The sequence below is a fragment of the Delphinapterus leucas genome, chromosome 3, assembly GCF_059928025.1.
Source record: "Delphinapterus leucas isolate spDelLeu-1000000601 "Yukka" chromosome 3, BTC_Dleu_Yukka2, whole genome shotgun sequence".
Taxonomy (NCBI): Eukaryota; Metazoa; Chordata; class Mammalia; order Artiodactyla; family Monodontidae; genus Delphinapterus; species Delphinapterus leucas.
The window spans coordinates 49,495,015-49,510,435 of record NC_143131.1 but is presented as its reverse complement, the minus strand read 5'-3'; the positions used below and the strand labels follow the sequence as shown (position 1 = coordinate 49,510,435).

The 15,421-nt window shown below is 38.4% G+C and overlaps 2 protein-coding genes across 7 annotated transcripts in view; one reads left to right on the top strand and one right to left on the bottom strand.

The window, feature by feature from the left end:
* Positions 1-635: 635 nt before the first annotated feature.
* SMIM15 (small integral membrane protein 15) overlaps positions 636-15,421 on the top strand; it is a 53,903-nt gene continuing 39,117 nt past the window's right edge. The window contains exons 1-3 of one of the 4 annotated variants that reach the window (XM_022596890.2): positions 2,451-2,569; positions 3,744-3,874; positions 4,792-6,367. In XM_022596890.2, the coding sequence (XP_022452598.1) occupies positions 4,804-5,028 (225 nt within the window). In that variant the 5' untranslated portion in view covers positions 2,451-2,569; positions 3,744-3,874; positions 4,792-4,803 and the 3' untranslated portion in view covers positions 5,029-6,367. The other 3 variants (XR_016392652.1, XM_022596899.3, XM_089908886.1) reach the window with 3 other exon arrangements.
* Positions 10,899-15,421, bottom strand: part of NDUFAF2 (NADH:ubiquinone oxidoreductase complex assembly factor 2) — a 184,886-nt gene continuing 180,363 nt past the window's right edge. For all 3 annotated transcript variants that reach the window (XM_089908887.1, XM_089908889.1, XM_089908888.1), the window contains one exon: positions 10,899-11,221. In XM_089908887.1, coding sequence (XP_089765013.1) covers positions 10,976-11,221 — 246 coding nt within the window. In that variant the 3' untranslated portion in view covers positions 10,899-10,975. The remainder of the gene's footprint in view (positions 11,222-15,421) is intronic.

Below are 15,421 nucleotides of genomic sequence, written 5' to 3'. Positions count from 1 at the left end.
TATGATATGCTACAAAGGAATTATTCTTATGCAAAGACAAACCCTCCTTAATTAATAGTGCAAGCTTTAGTTACTTTGGTTAAAGCTACACAAACGGTTAAGATTTTATTTCTTAAAAATAAATACAAGCAGACCTTATTTCCTTGTTATTCTAAGTTGATATTCTGAAAGACATTTGCAAGAGAATAAAAAGCCAATTAAGGATCTTTCAAATAAAGACTAAGCCTTTAAGAAAACTGGCTATGGTATTTCCACTAAATTCCTTATTCTCCTGCTGCTTATGAAGCCCAAGTCAGAAAAATGGCCAAATCCAGTCCAATCAACAGAATTTTCAAGCTGAAAGAACCCCAGAGATAACCTAATAGCTTTCCACATACACAAAAGGAAACAGGCTCAGAGTGACTTATCAGAGTATCAGATCAGCAGAGACAAGGCCTATGAATCTCAACTCCCAAGCTAAGACTCCTCTAGAAAGTATTCCGCAGCATCTGAACCAATCTTGATGCCACCTTTCATTAAGGCAATGCAGGTAGCAGTAGGGAGCTCAGCTGTGGCAACCGCTATGCTATTCCTGGGCTTTCAGACTGCCCTGGAACTGGAAGCTAGATCAGTAATATTAGACAGTGAAAGCCTGATTTACACTAGAGCCAAAGACCTACCGAGGCTTCCTTCTTCCGTGCCTTTTATTCCGGCCCAAGACTCCTATGCATTTCACAAGGGATGCAGCAGAGTGAGCTACAGGAGAGGCAGTAATGAGAAAAACTGTCTAACCGTGATTAAAACAACATACGCAGGGCTTCCCTGGTGGCGCAGTGGTTGAGAGTCCGCCTGCCGATGCAGGGGACATGGGTTCGTGCCCCGGTCCGGGAAGATCCCACATACCGCGGAGCGGCTAGGCCCGTGAGCCATGGACGCTGAGCCTGCGCGTCCGTAGCCTGTGCTCCGCAACGGGAGAGGCCACAGCAGTGAGAGGCCCGCGTACCGAAAAAAAAAATAATAAAATAAAATAAATAAAACAACATACGCATATTGGTCTCTGGAGTGAAGGACGTTAAAATAAATTCTGATCCTCTCCTGGAGTTACTATTTGGGCAAGTTTACAAAACCACATAGAGTTACCATCAGCAAATCAAGCTTTCAGTACACACAATCCAATGACTGAGTCTTATTCTGGCTACTAGAGGTACAGGATAGGTCCAAGCAGCACAAGCTTTGAAACCATCATCCAAGTTTTCAAACAAGAATGAATAAGAAAACAACTGCTGCTAATACAACATACAAACATTAACATATGCCCAACAAACAGTATTTTAGATCATTAGCTTATCTGCCAAAAGCCTGTTCCCTGGTAAATAATAGTTACTGTTATACCTAAACTAGTTATACATGTCAAAACTTGCGCCTCAAAGAGAACATTCTATACCGTTTCAAGAATAAAAACCTGCTTTATTTGGCACGCGACAGTGAAGAGATCTTGCAACATTCGAAGAGGTAGTCAAACAGAGCAGTTCAGTACAAGAGACGACAAAATCTGATCACCAACCAAACCAGAGTTAATCTCTCAGTTCCTGTAGTTTAGAAGACAATATATTAACTCACTCTTTCTGCTTGTTGACTTTTGAATCTCTTTGTGTACTGGAAGAACAAGTACCTCGGTGGGAACTCTAGGCCCAGATAGTTTATTTATCAAGTTTACTGTGGGCAAATATCGATCATGCTTTTGTGAAAGAGTTAAGTTCTTAAATTAAAAACCCCTCTTCACACAGCATGGCTGCTTTTTCCCTTAGTAACAAGGTTCGATGGACCCACCACGGTCCAGCTGCTGCTTTATCTCCTCGACGTGAAGCGTTAACTACTGTCCAACCCGAAGATGAGAAGGTCAAAGAGTGGAGTGTGAACCCGAGGAACTCGCTAGAATCCTTCAAGAGTCGCAGTGTCACCCTCACCTTGACTCTGGGCGGTTTGTGGGAACCAACTCCTTTCTTGCCGCCGCTCTCTGGCTGGAGTTTCCCAGGGTCACGGACCTTACCCACCGGGGCCCTCCACCCACGGCCGGGCTCCTGCAGGGGAGCGGCCGTTCCCCGGCTGACTTCGGGTGCAAAGGTAGGGGGCCCTCCGTGCTTCCGGACCGGCTCCCGGAGGCCGGAGCCCACCCGAGCCTCAGGCAAGACGCCGCCCCGACAGAAGGCGCGAAACTCGGGCTCGGAGCCAGCAACCAGCCGGGCGCCGCCGCTCGCCCCACGTGCCCTCACCTGCCGCTCCCCGGAAACCCGGGCGCCGCCCCGCCCTCCCCGCGTGCTCGAAGTCCGGGTCCCGGGCCCCACACAGCAATGGCGCAGCCGGAAACTGGCCCCTCGACTTCCTCAGGCCGGATCCAGGCAAGGGCCGGCCTGTGGGCGGGTCGGGAGAGCCGCGGCTTCCGCCTTCCTGCTTCCGGCCTGGAGGTTAGTTCGGAGTTGGGGGTCCGAACCCACAGTCTCGGGCGCGACGTAGGGGAGGCCGGTGGTGGCCGCAGCCGCAGTTTTGCCCCCGTGCCCGGCGGAGGCGGCCACGGCGCCGACGGCCCAAGGTGTGGCGGGGACGACCTCTGATTCCCGGGGGCCGCCCGTTGTGCGAGCTCCGCCGGGCCCGCGCTCGCCGAGGTGGAGGGTCTGGGGAGCGTGGCCCCAGGGGCGGGCGGCCGGGTGCGGTGAGGAAGGAAGGGTGAGCGAGGAAAACACAAGGAAGGAGGGGAAGTGCGGATGGCTGTGAGGTGCCATCAGCTGCAGCTTTAGGCGCCGCGCGGGTCTGGCCCGGAGATCAAGCCCGGCCGATACTTCTCGGAAGGAAGAAAATATTCCTTGGAGTGTGGGAGGCGCGTGCGCTTGGGGTCCGAAATTGAGGTGCATGGGAGGTTTGTGTCCTGTGGACGGTAACTCCTTTCTCTGTGTTAATAGCTAAAACTCGGCCATAACCGGGTCCTTCACTTCCGCTTTACTCTTTATTGCAAAGTTCTTTTGCTCATCTCTGAATCTTGCATTAGTTAATTCATTACTGGGCTGGAGAAGCTGAAGAAACAGATGGATATCCGTAGAGCCTGGGCTCGACTGTGTGGGTGGGAGCCTACGAATGGGGTGGGGAGGCTAGGATATTTAACGATGTCTTAGGTACTTTAATGTGTCTTAAGTTGAAAATATGAAGAAGTTGTGATAGGATGTAATTAAAACCAGTCATGGTAGTTTTATGTAGGTGATGGGATTGTGGGTGATATATATTTTGTTTTGCTTATCTCTGGCTTTTCTATAAAGAACACAAACTATAATAGGGAGACCAAAAAAAAAAACCTTTTAAGAGTAAAGCGGTGTTTGATTTTGCGATTGTATACTTAACCCTATAAACAAATAATTGACTTTTTTAGTATAAAAAGTTCAAGATCTGGGAATGGATATGCTGTAACATATCAGTGAGCTAACTTATTTTATATGTTAGTGAACTTCGTAAATAATTTTATTTTTGAAGTAATTTAGTAAAATATTTGATCTCCAGTAACTAGGATTTTCTTACAGGGCATTTACCATTGTGTAATTATTTCTTTCTTAAAATTAGAAAGCAATAGATATTAAATGTATTTAATGCGCCAGGCGATTTTACATGTCATTTATAGGTTGCATATAGAGAATTTACCATTTAAAATTGTATTATAATTATTCCTTAAAGTTGACTTTTAACGTTTTTCTTTTATCTATTCTTTTCAACCCAACCAGTATATAGAATTTAAGCATTCTCTCAGAAGTGTATGGTAGAGCTAAAGAAGACAGCCAACCAAGGGTCATCTGAAATTGTGATTGGCTAATAATCCCAGGACAAAGTTAGAGATCACTACTCAAAGCATAAGGTAGATGATTTTTTAAATCCCAGGTGAAATTTTAAGTGACTGTATATACACCCATTCCTCCCCAGGTATTCTGATTCTCCACTTTGAATAGAGATCAACACAAACATGAAGGTTGAACAGCCTCTGGGGCAAAATAGAAAATGTCACTCAAATCCACAACATCCTCATTTGCCAGATGGCCCTCCCTTACCAACTCAAAACGGAACAAAATGCATGGCACCTGTAATGGTTAATTTTCTCATCTATTAAAGTTCTCATTTACTAAATTTTGTCCTCAAATAGGAGTCCTCAAAGCTGAAAGAAGGCATAAAATAGCATGTCACCTTTTGCTTATAGAACTCTTTGCATATGAATGGATATTATGGTTCCCTTACCCTCTTTTCATTCCTGGAAACAGCCATCCATTACCTCCCTTTCTCCAGGCATTTCACATATTCTGTGGCTTTCAGATAGCAAATTTGATGATTGTACTTTTGTTAATTAACACTTAATAGTACTAAGGCTATGTAAAAAAAATGACATAATGGGATTCAGCTGTTTCCTGGAATGAGCACATAAAACTCAAAATTCTTTGAAAACTCTGCTGCTAAATAAAATTTGTCTTGAATATAGGAGGCATATGAGAATGCCTAGTCCTTATGACAGATTCCACATGGTTTTTCCTTTTATCTTCTATAGCTTCACATCTTTTAAGTGTCACTCTTCTGGTTGTCCTAGGTGAATTATTTTTTCTTACTAGAAACATTAGTCCTTATTAAAATAGTACTAATTAGTACTTTTTAAAAACAACCAACCAAACTATTGAGTGATAATGGAATTCTGAGTTAACTGATTGTATGGGGTATCTTTTTGAAAATTTGATTAACCACATAGGCTTTTCTCTTGTTGTCTCTCCCCCCACCCCCTGCTTTCCTAAGGCCTCTACAAAGATGTTTGATATAAAGGCTTGGGCTGAGTATGTTGTGGAATGGGCTGCAAAGGACCCATATGGCTTCCTTACAACAGTTATTCTGGCCCTAACTCCATTGTTTCTAGCAAGTGCTGTACTGTCTTGGAAATTGGCCAAGATGATCGAGGCCAGGGAAAAGGAGCAAAAGAAGAAACAAAAACGTCAAGAAAATATTGCAAAAGCTAAACGACTAAAAAAGGATTGAAGGAATGAACAGGCTTTGCAACCAGAGGAAAATGATCTGGAAAAATTATGCAGCTTTGGAAGGACCCATTAAGGTTTCTTTTCAGATCTTGTGACAGTATTATTTAGTAAACGAAGTCTGAGCATGTGGAAGAATCATGTTAGTTCTCATCTGTACTATAGCAACTTTTAGGCTTCGGTGTAGAAGTCTTTTGACAGTTACTGTAAATTGGCATTTATTATGCTACAGATTCTTTATAACTGAGTTAGTCATTTGCCTTTTTGCAGCATATGTACTAAAGTGAAAACATCCTGTGGAGAAAAATGGCTTTAGATTATGGACTCTATTCAAATAATGGCTTAAAATGGGGTCCTGTTCTGGACAAAGGAGATTAAGAATGTAGAAATCAGAATTGTCCTGAGGTGAAAAGCATGCTTTGGCTTAAAAGAGATACAGTGTGTTAATCACATCTTTTATCATTATTACTTATTTCTTGAAATAGAATCATTTCTGGCTTCCTCAAAGCAAAGTATTATTCAATGAGTACTTCTATTTTCTGTATTTTTCTCATTTTAGCTTTTGAGATACTGGTAATTACCAGACATTCTGCATTTTTAAAAATCTAATTTTATAAAGAATTCTCTTATTATCTTGACCATGTAGAATACCACTTACTGGATATAACAATTTTTGTACTTATGAACACTGCCATTTTCTTAGAGATGACTTGAGTAGATCAACACTATGATTTAAAGCTTGGAGTAAAAATGCCAAACCTTGTAGTACCTTGGAACCAGTTAATTCTCACTTGTGCTATAAGTAGAAATGTGAAGTAGTTAAAATGTCTTATCAAATAATTTGCTGATTATATAATACCACTTTTGTTCTTCATTCCATTCTTTTAATTCATGTGGTAGTGATGTCCTTTACTTTTTTGATCAAACAGGTTCATGGTGAAAATTAAAATTCAGATCTCTTTTAAGGAACTTTTAAAGAGTAACAGTTAAGTCATATTTCATAAGTGGTAAAGAAAGACTTAACAGTTGGAAAAAGTTTGTTTAGCATAGTATTAGTTGGGTGAAAAAGGTGTAAATCATGTCAAAATTAGAATGTGTTATAGTTAGAAATAAAGGGCTGAAGGATATTTCCTTCAGTTAAGTAGTATAACTGGAACTTTTTACTCTTTAACATGGCTTTTATAAATGCATGGTTAATAATTTTGTTGTCAGTAATTAATAGCTTATTAATGTTTTCCTCACCCCTGATAATGAATCTTAAATTACAAAAAAATTGTCTAAAAGCTTTAACTTAAAAATGAAACTAGATATTGAAATAAATTTGATACATTTTTATAAAGAGGTCCTGGGCTTTGTTTTTTTTGTGGGGGGAGGAGTAATAATTCAAGTTAAATATGTTATAGAAGTTAGACTTTTCAGAGGGTTACAAATTTCATTTATAGATAAGCATGCAGTTGACCCCTGAACACCATGCTGGGCTTTGTTTTTTTTTGTGGGGTTAGGAGCATGAGTCCTCCCTTGCAGTCGAAAATCCCTGTATAATTTATAGTGGACCCTCCCTATACATTGTTCCTTCCTATATGCAGGTCCTCCATATCTGCAGTTCCGAGGTCCCTCTGTACCCACAGTTCTTCATCCGTGGATTCAACCAACCCTGGATCATGTAGTAGTGTAGTATTTACCACTAAAAACATCTGTGTATAAGTGACCCCACACAGTTCGAACCCATGTTGTTCAAGGGTCAACTGTACTTGTAAAAGTTGAGAGCAATGTTTCTCAAATATGAGAACCTAAGGACCTCTGAGAATGTTTATGGACTGGTTGAACAATACTTATTACTGTTATTTTAGGTTGTCAGTTCCTACTTGGTGCCAGTGTGATCAACACATTGCAGCTCCAAGCACTGAAATAATTCAGTGTTTAATTACAAATTAGTTATTCAGGTGATCTAGGATATGCTTTTTATATTGTCATTGAAATTTAAACAAAACTTACAGTTATCCACTAAAGCTATGGTTTCATTGCTCATTGTGACAATTTAAAGGTATTTAACTAAAATAGGTTTTTCTATAGTCCCTGTTAGTCTTAATACAATTTTGTATTTGTTTGGCATAGGCCATTTATTGTTTCTTCAGCTTTTCCCAAAATTTATGGAGCCTTTTTATACATTTGAGATCAACAAGGTTTTATAATATGTGTCTATATGTTTGTGTGTGTTGGGGGGTGGTGTAAATTAGAGACTATAGAGCTACCTCGATTTAAAATGGATTACATCCTGATAAACCCATTGCAAGCTGAAAATAATTTACTGAATAATGTACTGAAAGTGAAAAACAGAATGGTTGTGTGGGTATCGGTTGTTTACTTGTGATTGCATGGCTGACTGGGAGCTGTGGCTCCCTGCCACTGCCCAGCATCACAAGTGTCCTACTGCACACTGCTAGCCCGAGAAAAGATTAAAAATCAAAGAACGTTTCTGTTGAATGTGAATGTGTATCGTAAAGTTGAAATATTAAGTTGGGGACTGTGTATTATGAGTTTTGAGAGTCTTTCAGAAAAATCAATCTTTTATTGTAACATACTGTTACGGTTACAAGAATCCCATTTACTGTTACCCAGAATAATTCTTTTAAAAACTGCCTACATATTATGTTGTTTCTGAAGTTCTTAGAACTAATATAATCAATTATGGCTGGTTTTGAAGGAAAAACAAGCTGCCTATAACAAACATTTTACCACCAAAAAGTTTGTGCACCAGAATTTGATCCATAGCGTCCATGTGGTAAACTTCAGCATGGTGTTACTTTATCAGATTTGCAAGGGGATTTTAAACCTATTTCCTGAAATTACAGTGAGCAAACTTGAAATAAGCTTCGGATGCTGCAAGCTAGAAACCCAATGTTGAGATCCACTATTAAGTAACAGCTCGTCACCCATTGTTAGGGGCACTTTATACCTCATCTGGTTTTAAGTTAGAGGAAGTCTGATACCTATTTAGGAATGATTGCTTTCAGGTTTGCAACTGATTATAGGATCACTGATTTACTTCATATCTGTAACATATAAGGACAAATTCTGTATTTCTCAAACATTAAAGGGGATTCCGTGTTCAAATACCAAAAGTTTGGGAAACACAAGATAAGACAATTCATTTCTTCATGATTTCTTGGAGTCTTTTAACCTTCTTTGACTATCATAGACTCTCTTTTCTTTTCCCCCAAAGAACACAAATAGTTTGAGAAAGCCTAGTCTAAATGAATTCAGGTTACATTTTAGATAGTGTGGTTAATGAAACAGCATTAACAAAGTCAGTATGATGGTATTGGGTCAAGGCTGATGAAATTAGGAAGTAAATGAGAGCCAGAAATCAGTAAAAATGGAATGCAAAAGGATAACATAATGGGGAAAAAATTATTTCCTCCATTTTTTTTGATTTTTAACTTCAGATATCCAAGGCATAGCTAATAGGCTAGATTTATATGGTTAAACCCAAAAGGCAACGCATGTATACCTGAGCAGTTTGTATAATAAGGCCTTTGGGGGAAAAAATGCTATATGCATATATAGCAGAGGCACAGGAAGTCAGGAAGGATTTATCTGAGAGAACTTAAGGTATGTATGACACTTTAATTATTATTATTATTTTAAATTAATTATTTTTGGCTGTGTTGGGTCTTCGTTGCTGTGCGTGGGATCTCTAGTTTGTGAGTGGGGGCTACTCTTGGTTGCGGTGTGTGGGCTTCTCATTGTCGTGGCTTGTTGCGGAGCATGGGCTCTAGGCTCGCAGGCTTCAGTAGGTGTGGCACGTGGGCTTAGTAGTTGTGGCACGTGGGCTCTAGGGCTTAGGCTCAGTACTTCTGTGTGGGTTTAGTTGCTCTGCAGCATGTGGGATGTTCCCGGACCAGGGCTCGAACCCATGTCCCTTGCATTGGCAGGCAGATTTTTAACCACTGCGCCACCAGGGAAGCCCCAATTTAATTATTTTAAAATGAACATTTTAACTTTTGAAATTTAAAAATCTGCATGGGTTTTGGAGTCTGTCTTGAAAAGATGAAGAAAAACATTTTCATTACAAAAAAAACTTGTAAATTCCCCAAATATAACTTTAAAATATGAAATATGGTGGACAAGTGAATATTTTATGTGAAACTCTGGTTCTGCTTTGCATGTGTCTGGCTTAAAAGCCACATATAAAAACAAGATTGTTTAGAAAGGCAATCTTAATTAGGCCAAGATTATAGTTCAGTTTTTATGTAGGACTAAATCTTCTCAGAACTCTGTTCTGATACCACCTGTGTAAACCAGTCATCCTAAAAATGTTAGTCTTGAGGAAAGGAGTGTGGATGGATTACTACAAAGTTTATTCCCACCTCTCAAAATCACTTTGAAAGTTCATACTTTACTAATAATGGGTGGGCCAGTATCATCATCTTATATAACGTAACTGTTGGCTAAGATTTTCTTTTATGTAAAACAGGTATTTTAAAATGAAAACCATAAAAATTAAAATTAATGTAAATTCTGTCATACATTAAGATATTTATAAACAGCCTACACAACAAACTTTTGTGAAATATGTATATAGAATACAGTTAATAAGCTGATAGGAATTTGGTAGTAGACACATTCTATTCTAGCATGTTAGAATTTACAGTTTTTCCTGTAACCTGGGGTTCAAGAACATCTTACTTTACAGTCAATTATACAACAAATTTTATCTCTTTTTATAGTGCCTAATAGCAAGTTCCTTTTTTGCCTCTTTGGTAAAATGTAATACTACTTTGGAATAATGTAAAGAAACAGAATGATTAACTTGATATTAACAGGGCTGCTGGAATGTTAATATTACCACCTAGGAGCTTTTTTTTTTGTCATTTCATGAGTGTTATGGTGATTACATTTGATTACTTGTTTTAGTATAACATTTTATAAAGTTGTATTTTTCTGTAGTTTATTTAAGCAATTAAAAATTTTACCTTCTAATATTAAGTAAAAATCTCAGTCCATATTTATTGAGTAGTTGCTACAATGTCAAACACTGTTAGAAGACCTCTATATTAGAATTAGAACTCTGTTAGCAACAAAAACTTGGTTGTGCACTTCAGAAAATGTATGACACTTTTATATATAATCTGTTTTAATGTTGTCATCTGTCTATAATTTTCTCCAATATAGAAATCACTGTAATCTCCACTATCAGTGGAATCACATTCTGAGAACTCTGCCCTATTTTCTATTTCTTCAAAGTAATTTTTAATCTCACAGAACTGCAATTACTGTACCATTTCTCTGTTTACCATCTTTTCAGACTTTTGTGATAGATTGTCTACTTCCATTGGTCCTAATTCCTCTTTAAAACTCCAACCTCAATTCCACCATAAAATAGCTTTTGTCCCATCTACTCATCAATATCATAGGGTGTTTTTCATTTATCAAATAAATTTTCTTGGCCTCCACGTGTTTTTATCCTGGCCTCCATGTGTTTTATCCAAGTTCATCTTTTTGATTAGTTCTTTAGAATCTTACAGAGTGCCTCTACAGAAATAGCAGTCTTCTTTTATATTTGATCATTTAGGACAGTTCAATATTTACCCATATCATTTTCTACCAAGATATATTTTGGGTGGTTTCTAAATGATCGTAAGGATCTAAAATGTACTGAGCATTTACAGCTACAAGATACTTCTCAAGGGAGCAACTCAAAGAGGAAAAAAAACTAAGCAAATTCATAAACAGAATGATGACTAAATCAAGTGAAGGATTTAAGTCTAAAAGAAGTTAGGTTCCTATAGTTCATAACCTCACACTTCTTATGCATAGTAAAAACAAGTTCTTAAGTTTACTGGAATAGAGAACTATTGTACAGTCAGAAAATATGAAGTAACTTTTTACTTTTACTTGTTAAAATAGTCACATACATATATAAATGAAATGATTTTACCACAGTGCATTCATTGATTGTGGCTCTTGCCATCTTGTGGCATCCAGGATCCTGGCTGAAAGGTTTTACCAGTGCTGGTGGGAGCCACCGAGGATTCTTCTTTTCCAAAGTACGGAGCGGAGGCATGCCCTTTAATCTGAGTTTGAACTGGTGGAGCCAAGTGTTCCTTGCTGCTCTCTTCTCTGAGGAGTTTTTCATAAAAGCCTTTGGTTTTCATTTTAATTTCTTCTTTATGTTTTTCATTCTTCATTGTTTCCTGCATGCATATATAAATGGAAGAAATCATTAAATTCCCAGTTAGAAGAAAACTCAAACTACAGGTTTTATAAAAATAAAATAGCTAAAAAAATTAAGTACATATATACATGATACTTGCCTTGCATTTAAATAATATATAGATATGTACAGGGTAAGTCTGAAAAAGCTATCTGATTATATAGCTTTATATAAAGCCATATAATGATAGAGTGATGTTATTTTGAATTAAACAGCTATCTCCTTGTATACTATAATAAAAAGATGAGAAGGATAATGAAATAGAAATATTTACTACCCAGTAAGTGAAACAAACCACTTAACATGAAATATTACACAAAAGCATAAAAGTCACTCTTACCAAAGATTTTCTAAATTTAACAGCTATTTACTGCCTCAAAAACTAATCAGTGATTTGTACTTTCTATTGGAGATGAAATGAAGGTGAGAGGGCCTCAGAAGGATGCTCCTGCCAGTCTCTTCTCTGTGGGACTTAAAGCATGGTTAGCACCAGGACCAAGTCCCATCTATTTCCCTTTCACCTCTGGAGTGGTATGGCAGTGAAGAGGAGGACAGAAACGGAATCAAGAGTTCAGCAAGCCTTAGACACCAGTTCCAGAGAGGCACTTTGCTATTGGAAATGCTTCCTCATATCAGTGCAAGCAATTTGTGCAATGCAGTTTTGTCACTCAGATGTGCTATTCTATTTGTAAGGATCTATACCCCAAACAACAATGAACCTATTACTGTATTTCATTGAATACAAGACCATCAAATTTAAGATGCATCGCTGTTACAGGTACCACTAAAAAAGGCAAACTCCTTCACACATCCTGATTTCAGAGATGTTAAAATTTGAAGATATGCATCTTAAAAACAGATGAAATAGTAATTACGTCTTTTACCTTTATTGATTCCTTCTTCCTCTTCTATCTTAATTATTTCTAAATGGGTGGATTTTTTTTTTTTTTGGCTGCGCCTCACAGCTTGCTTAGCTCCCCCACCAAGGACTGAATGGGCGCCCTCGACATTGAAAGGGCAGAGTCCTAACCACTGGACTGCCGGGGAATTCCCTGGGTGAAATTTTTAAATGTTCTTTTTGCTTATCTGTATTTTCTGATTTTTCTTTAAGAATATATTTGTTGGGCTTCCCTGGTGGCACAGTGGTTGTGAGTCCGCCTGCCGATGCAGGGGACACGGATTCGTGCCCCAGTCCGGGAGGATCCCACATGCCACGGAGCGGCTGGGCCCATGAGCCATGGCTGCTGGGCCTGCGAGTCTGGAGCCTGTGCTCCGCAGTGGGAGAGGCCACAGCAGTGAGAGGCCCACGTACCGCAAAAAAAAAAAAAAAAAAGAATATATTTGTTATTTATAATATGAATGTTAACATAACTAATATCTGACAACATTGACAAAAACAAATTCTCCCAAGTTATTTTAAAATTTCAACATTTAAAAAAATGACACATCTGGGACTCCCCTGGTGGCACAGTGGTTAAGAATCCGCCTGCCAATGCAGGGGACACGGGTTCAAGCCCTGGTCCAGGAAGATCCCACATGCTGCAGAGCAACTAAGCCCGCCTGCCACAACTACTGAGCCTGCACTCTAGAGCCCACGTGCCACAACTACTGAAGCCTGCGCGCCTAGAGCCCGTGCTCCGCAACAAGAGAAGCCACCGCAATGAGAAGCCCACACACCACAACGAAGAGTAGCCCCCACTCGCCGCACCTAGAGAAAGCCTGAGCACAGCAGCGAAGACCCAATGCAGCCAAAATTAAATAAATTTATTTTAAAAAATGGTTCCTTTAAAAAAAATGACACATCTGGTTATTTAAATATATGATGCAATCTTTCTGTTTCTAACATGAATTTCAAGCAATAATAGTTCTCCAAAAAGGTAAACCCTGATATTTAAAATCACATTTAAAATAATGGTCTATACTTACAGGAAAAGATTTGAGGAGATTATAGTGTTACAGACTTTTAGACACAAAGAAGGGCCCATCTAATGAAACCTCTCCTAAAGCAAACGTGAGGGAAGGCATATTTATAAATATTCTTGTAATTTCTATAACAGATCAATTCCCTATGAGTAATTTAATAACCACAGTAACTATGAGTTTAGGGACAGCTGCTATGAGTGAGGGTGAGAGTCTGGCTTTGCCTTTCATATACTCTGTAGAATTCTCAGGTGGGGTGACCATATGTCACAAAAGAAATCCCTCAATATGATACTGGAAATAATGGAAGTAGGTGGAAATATTTTTCAGTCTGAGGCCATCTCATCTTCACTTCATCTCCAGACTCTTCAAGACCCTCTATGAACTGGTGTGTCAGCCTGGAGGCTCTTTCTCCTGAGCAGAATGAAAGGTTCAAGAGGGTTGAACTTGCACTAGTAGCCCACCACAGGGAGCAAGACACTACTGAGAAGCTGGTACAAAGCTTGCTTGGCTTGGTATAAGAGAATCAGTCACATTGCCTTTAGGGATTTCAGCCCTACTGTTGCAATCTTACAGCTGGTGCAAGCCTATGCCTTCTGCATAAAAGGAAACTGAGGGCAGAGAGCTGTTCTTTCTTTATTCCTGCCTTCATATAATTCCTCTTTACTCATCATTACTCTGCCAAGTAGTTTCTTTCTTATAACAGCTATTTAGGCCAATAAAAAGTCAATCTGAATATGTTAATTATTTTAATATGAAGATTAAAGATTTCAGAGTTGAAAAACATGGAGACTATAGTTTTTCCTAGAAAAGAATTTGTCTTTTTTTTTTTTTTAAAACTAATGGTTACCAGACCCCTGCCAACAGCTTCCAGAAAAATTACACAGAACATAAATCATTTGTGAAAGGAAATCTAGTTTTGTAAATATTTGGAATAGATAAAATGAAAGTAGTTAGGTGGAAAAAATAGGAATTTGTAGACTAAAAGAGAAACAGAAGTAATTCTGTAACAAAGCCTATTTCATAGCAGAAATTACTATAAAGCAAGGATTTTTCCCTTACATTATTTCCTTGGAAACATATCACCTTAAGTCTCAATATGTATATCAATAAAAACATTGTTTGTTTCAGCATTTTAGGGATAAACCAAGGGTAAGTAGGTCTTCACATAAATGTTTATATGTTTAAAGCAAATATTTATCCTTTTGCATACCACTTTTCACCCTGTCAGTATTCTTTCACATTAAAAAAAAATAGTTGTATGGATTTTATCACTTGCATTACACCATGACTTACTTAATGTCTACCCCTATTTTTGTTTCTAATATATCACTTTTTCATAAAAAAAAAACCAACTCTGATGACTATCCACATACATAGTTCTTTGACCCAAACACATAGTTGCAATCCCAAATCTACCTTTTACTATCTGTGACACCAAGAAAGTCAGTTAACTTTGTTCAGTCTCAGTTTCTTTATCTGAAAATGGGAATACAGTGACTATGTATACATAAAATTTACATCTCAAATACTCATATGCATACTGTTCACACTGTTAGACCTTCTGAAAGTTTGCAGTTAAAAACATGGGCTTTGAAGCAAGACAAATTGCATATAAATCTCAGTTTTGCCATTTACTAGCTGTGACCCTGTTAATGTTGCTTAACCTCTCTGTGTCTCAGTTTCCTTGTGTGAAATGGAGATTACAGTACTGCCTTCTTCTATGGGCTGTTGTAAAGACTGGGAAAGAACTGGCTATTGGGCAGTAATAGTACAACAGAAGATGTTACAGGTGGATTTTTAAATAGTGATTGTTTATTCTATTCCATTAAAAATAAACACACCAAATTTATATCTGTCCCTCTTTCTCATCTCAGGGTAGAAATACAGTCTCAATACTTATATCTTTAAGTACTTAAAAATTTAACCCACTAATTTGTGACATACATTGAATAACTATTTGTTGTGAACATTTTGTAAATAGCAGGATCCCTACATCAATTGCTATCCTTATGAAGAATGAACAAAATTCATAATTTTGCCAGGATGAAAAAATCTCCAATTTAATGTGCTACAGTCTCCAACAAAGGCAGCAACCACTACCACTGGATTGAGAACAGAGGTGTTAGTAAGACATAATCTACTGGCTTGAAAACAAGATGGAGTAACTGGTGCCAGACTAGTTCTTCTGCCATAAACAACTAGAAAACTGGACAAAAATACTAAACTTTTCAGATACTAAACAACAGCCAGTGCAGTA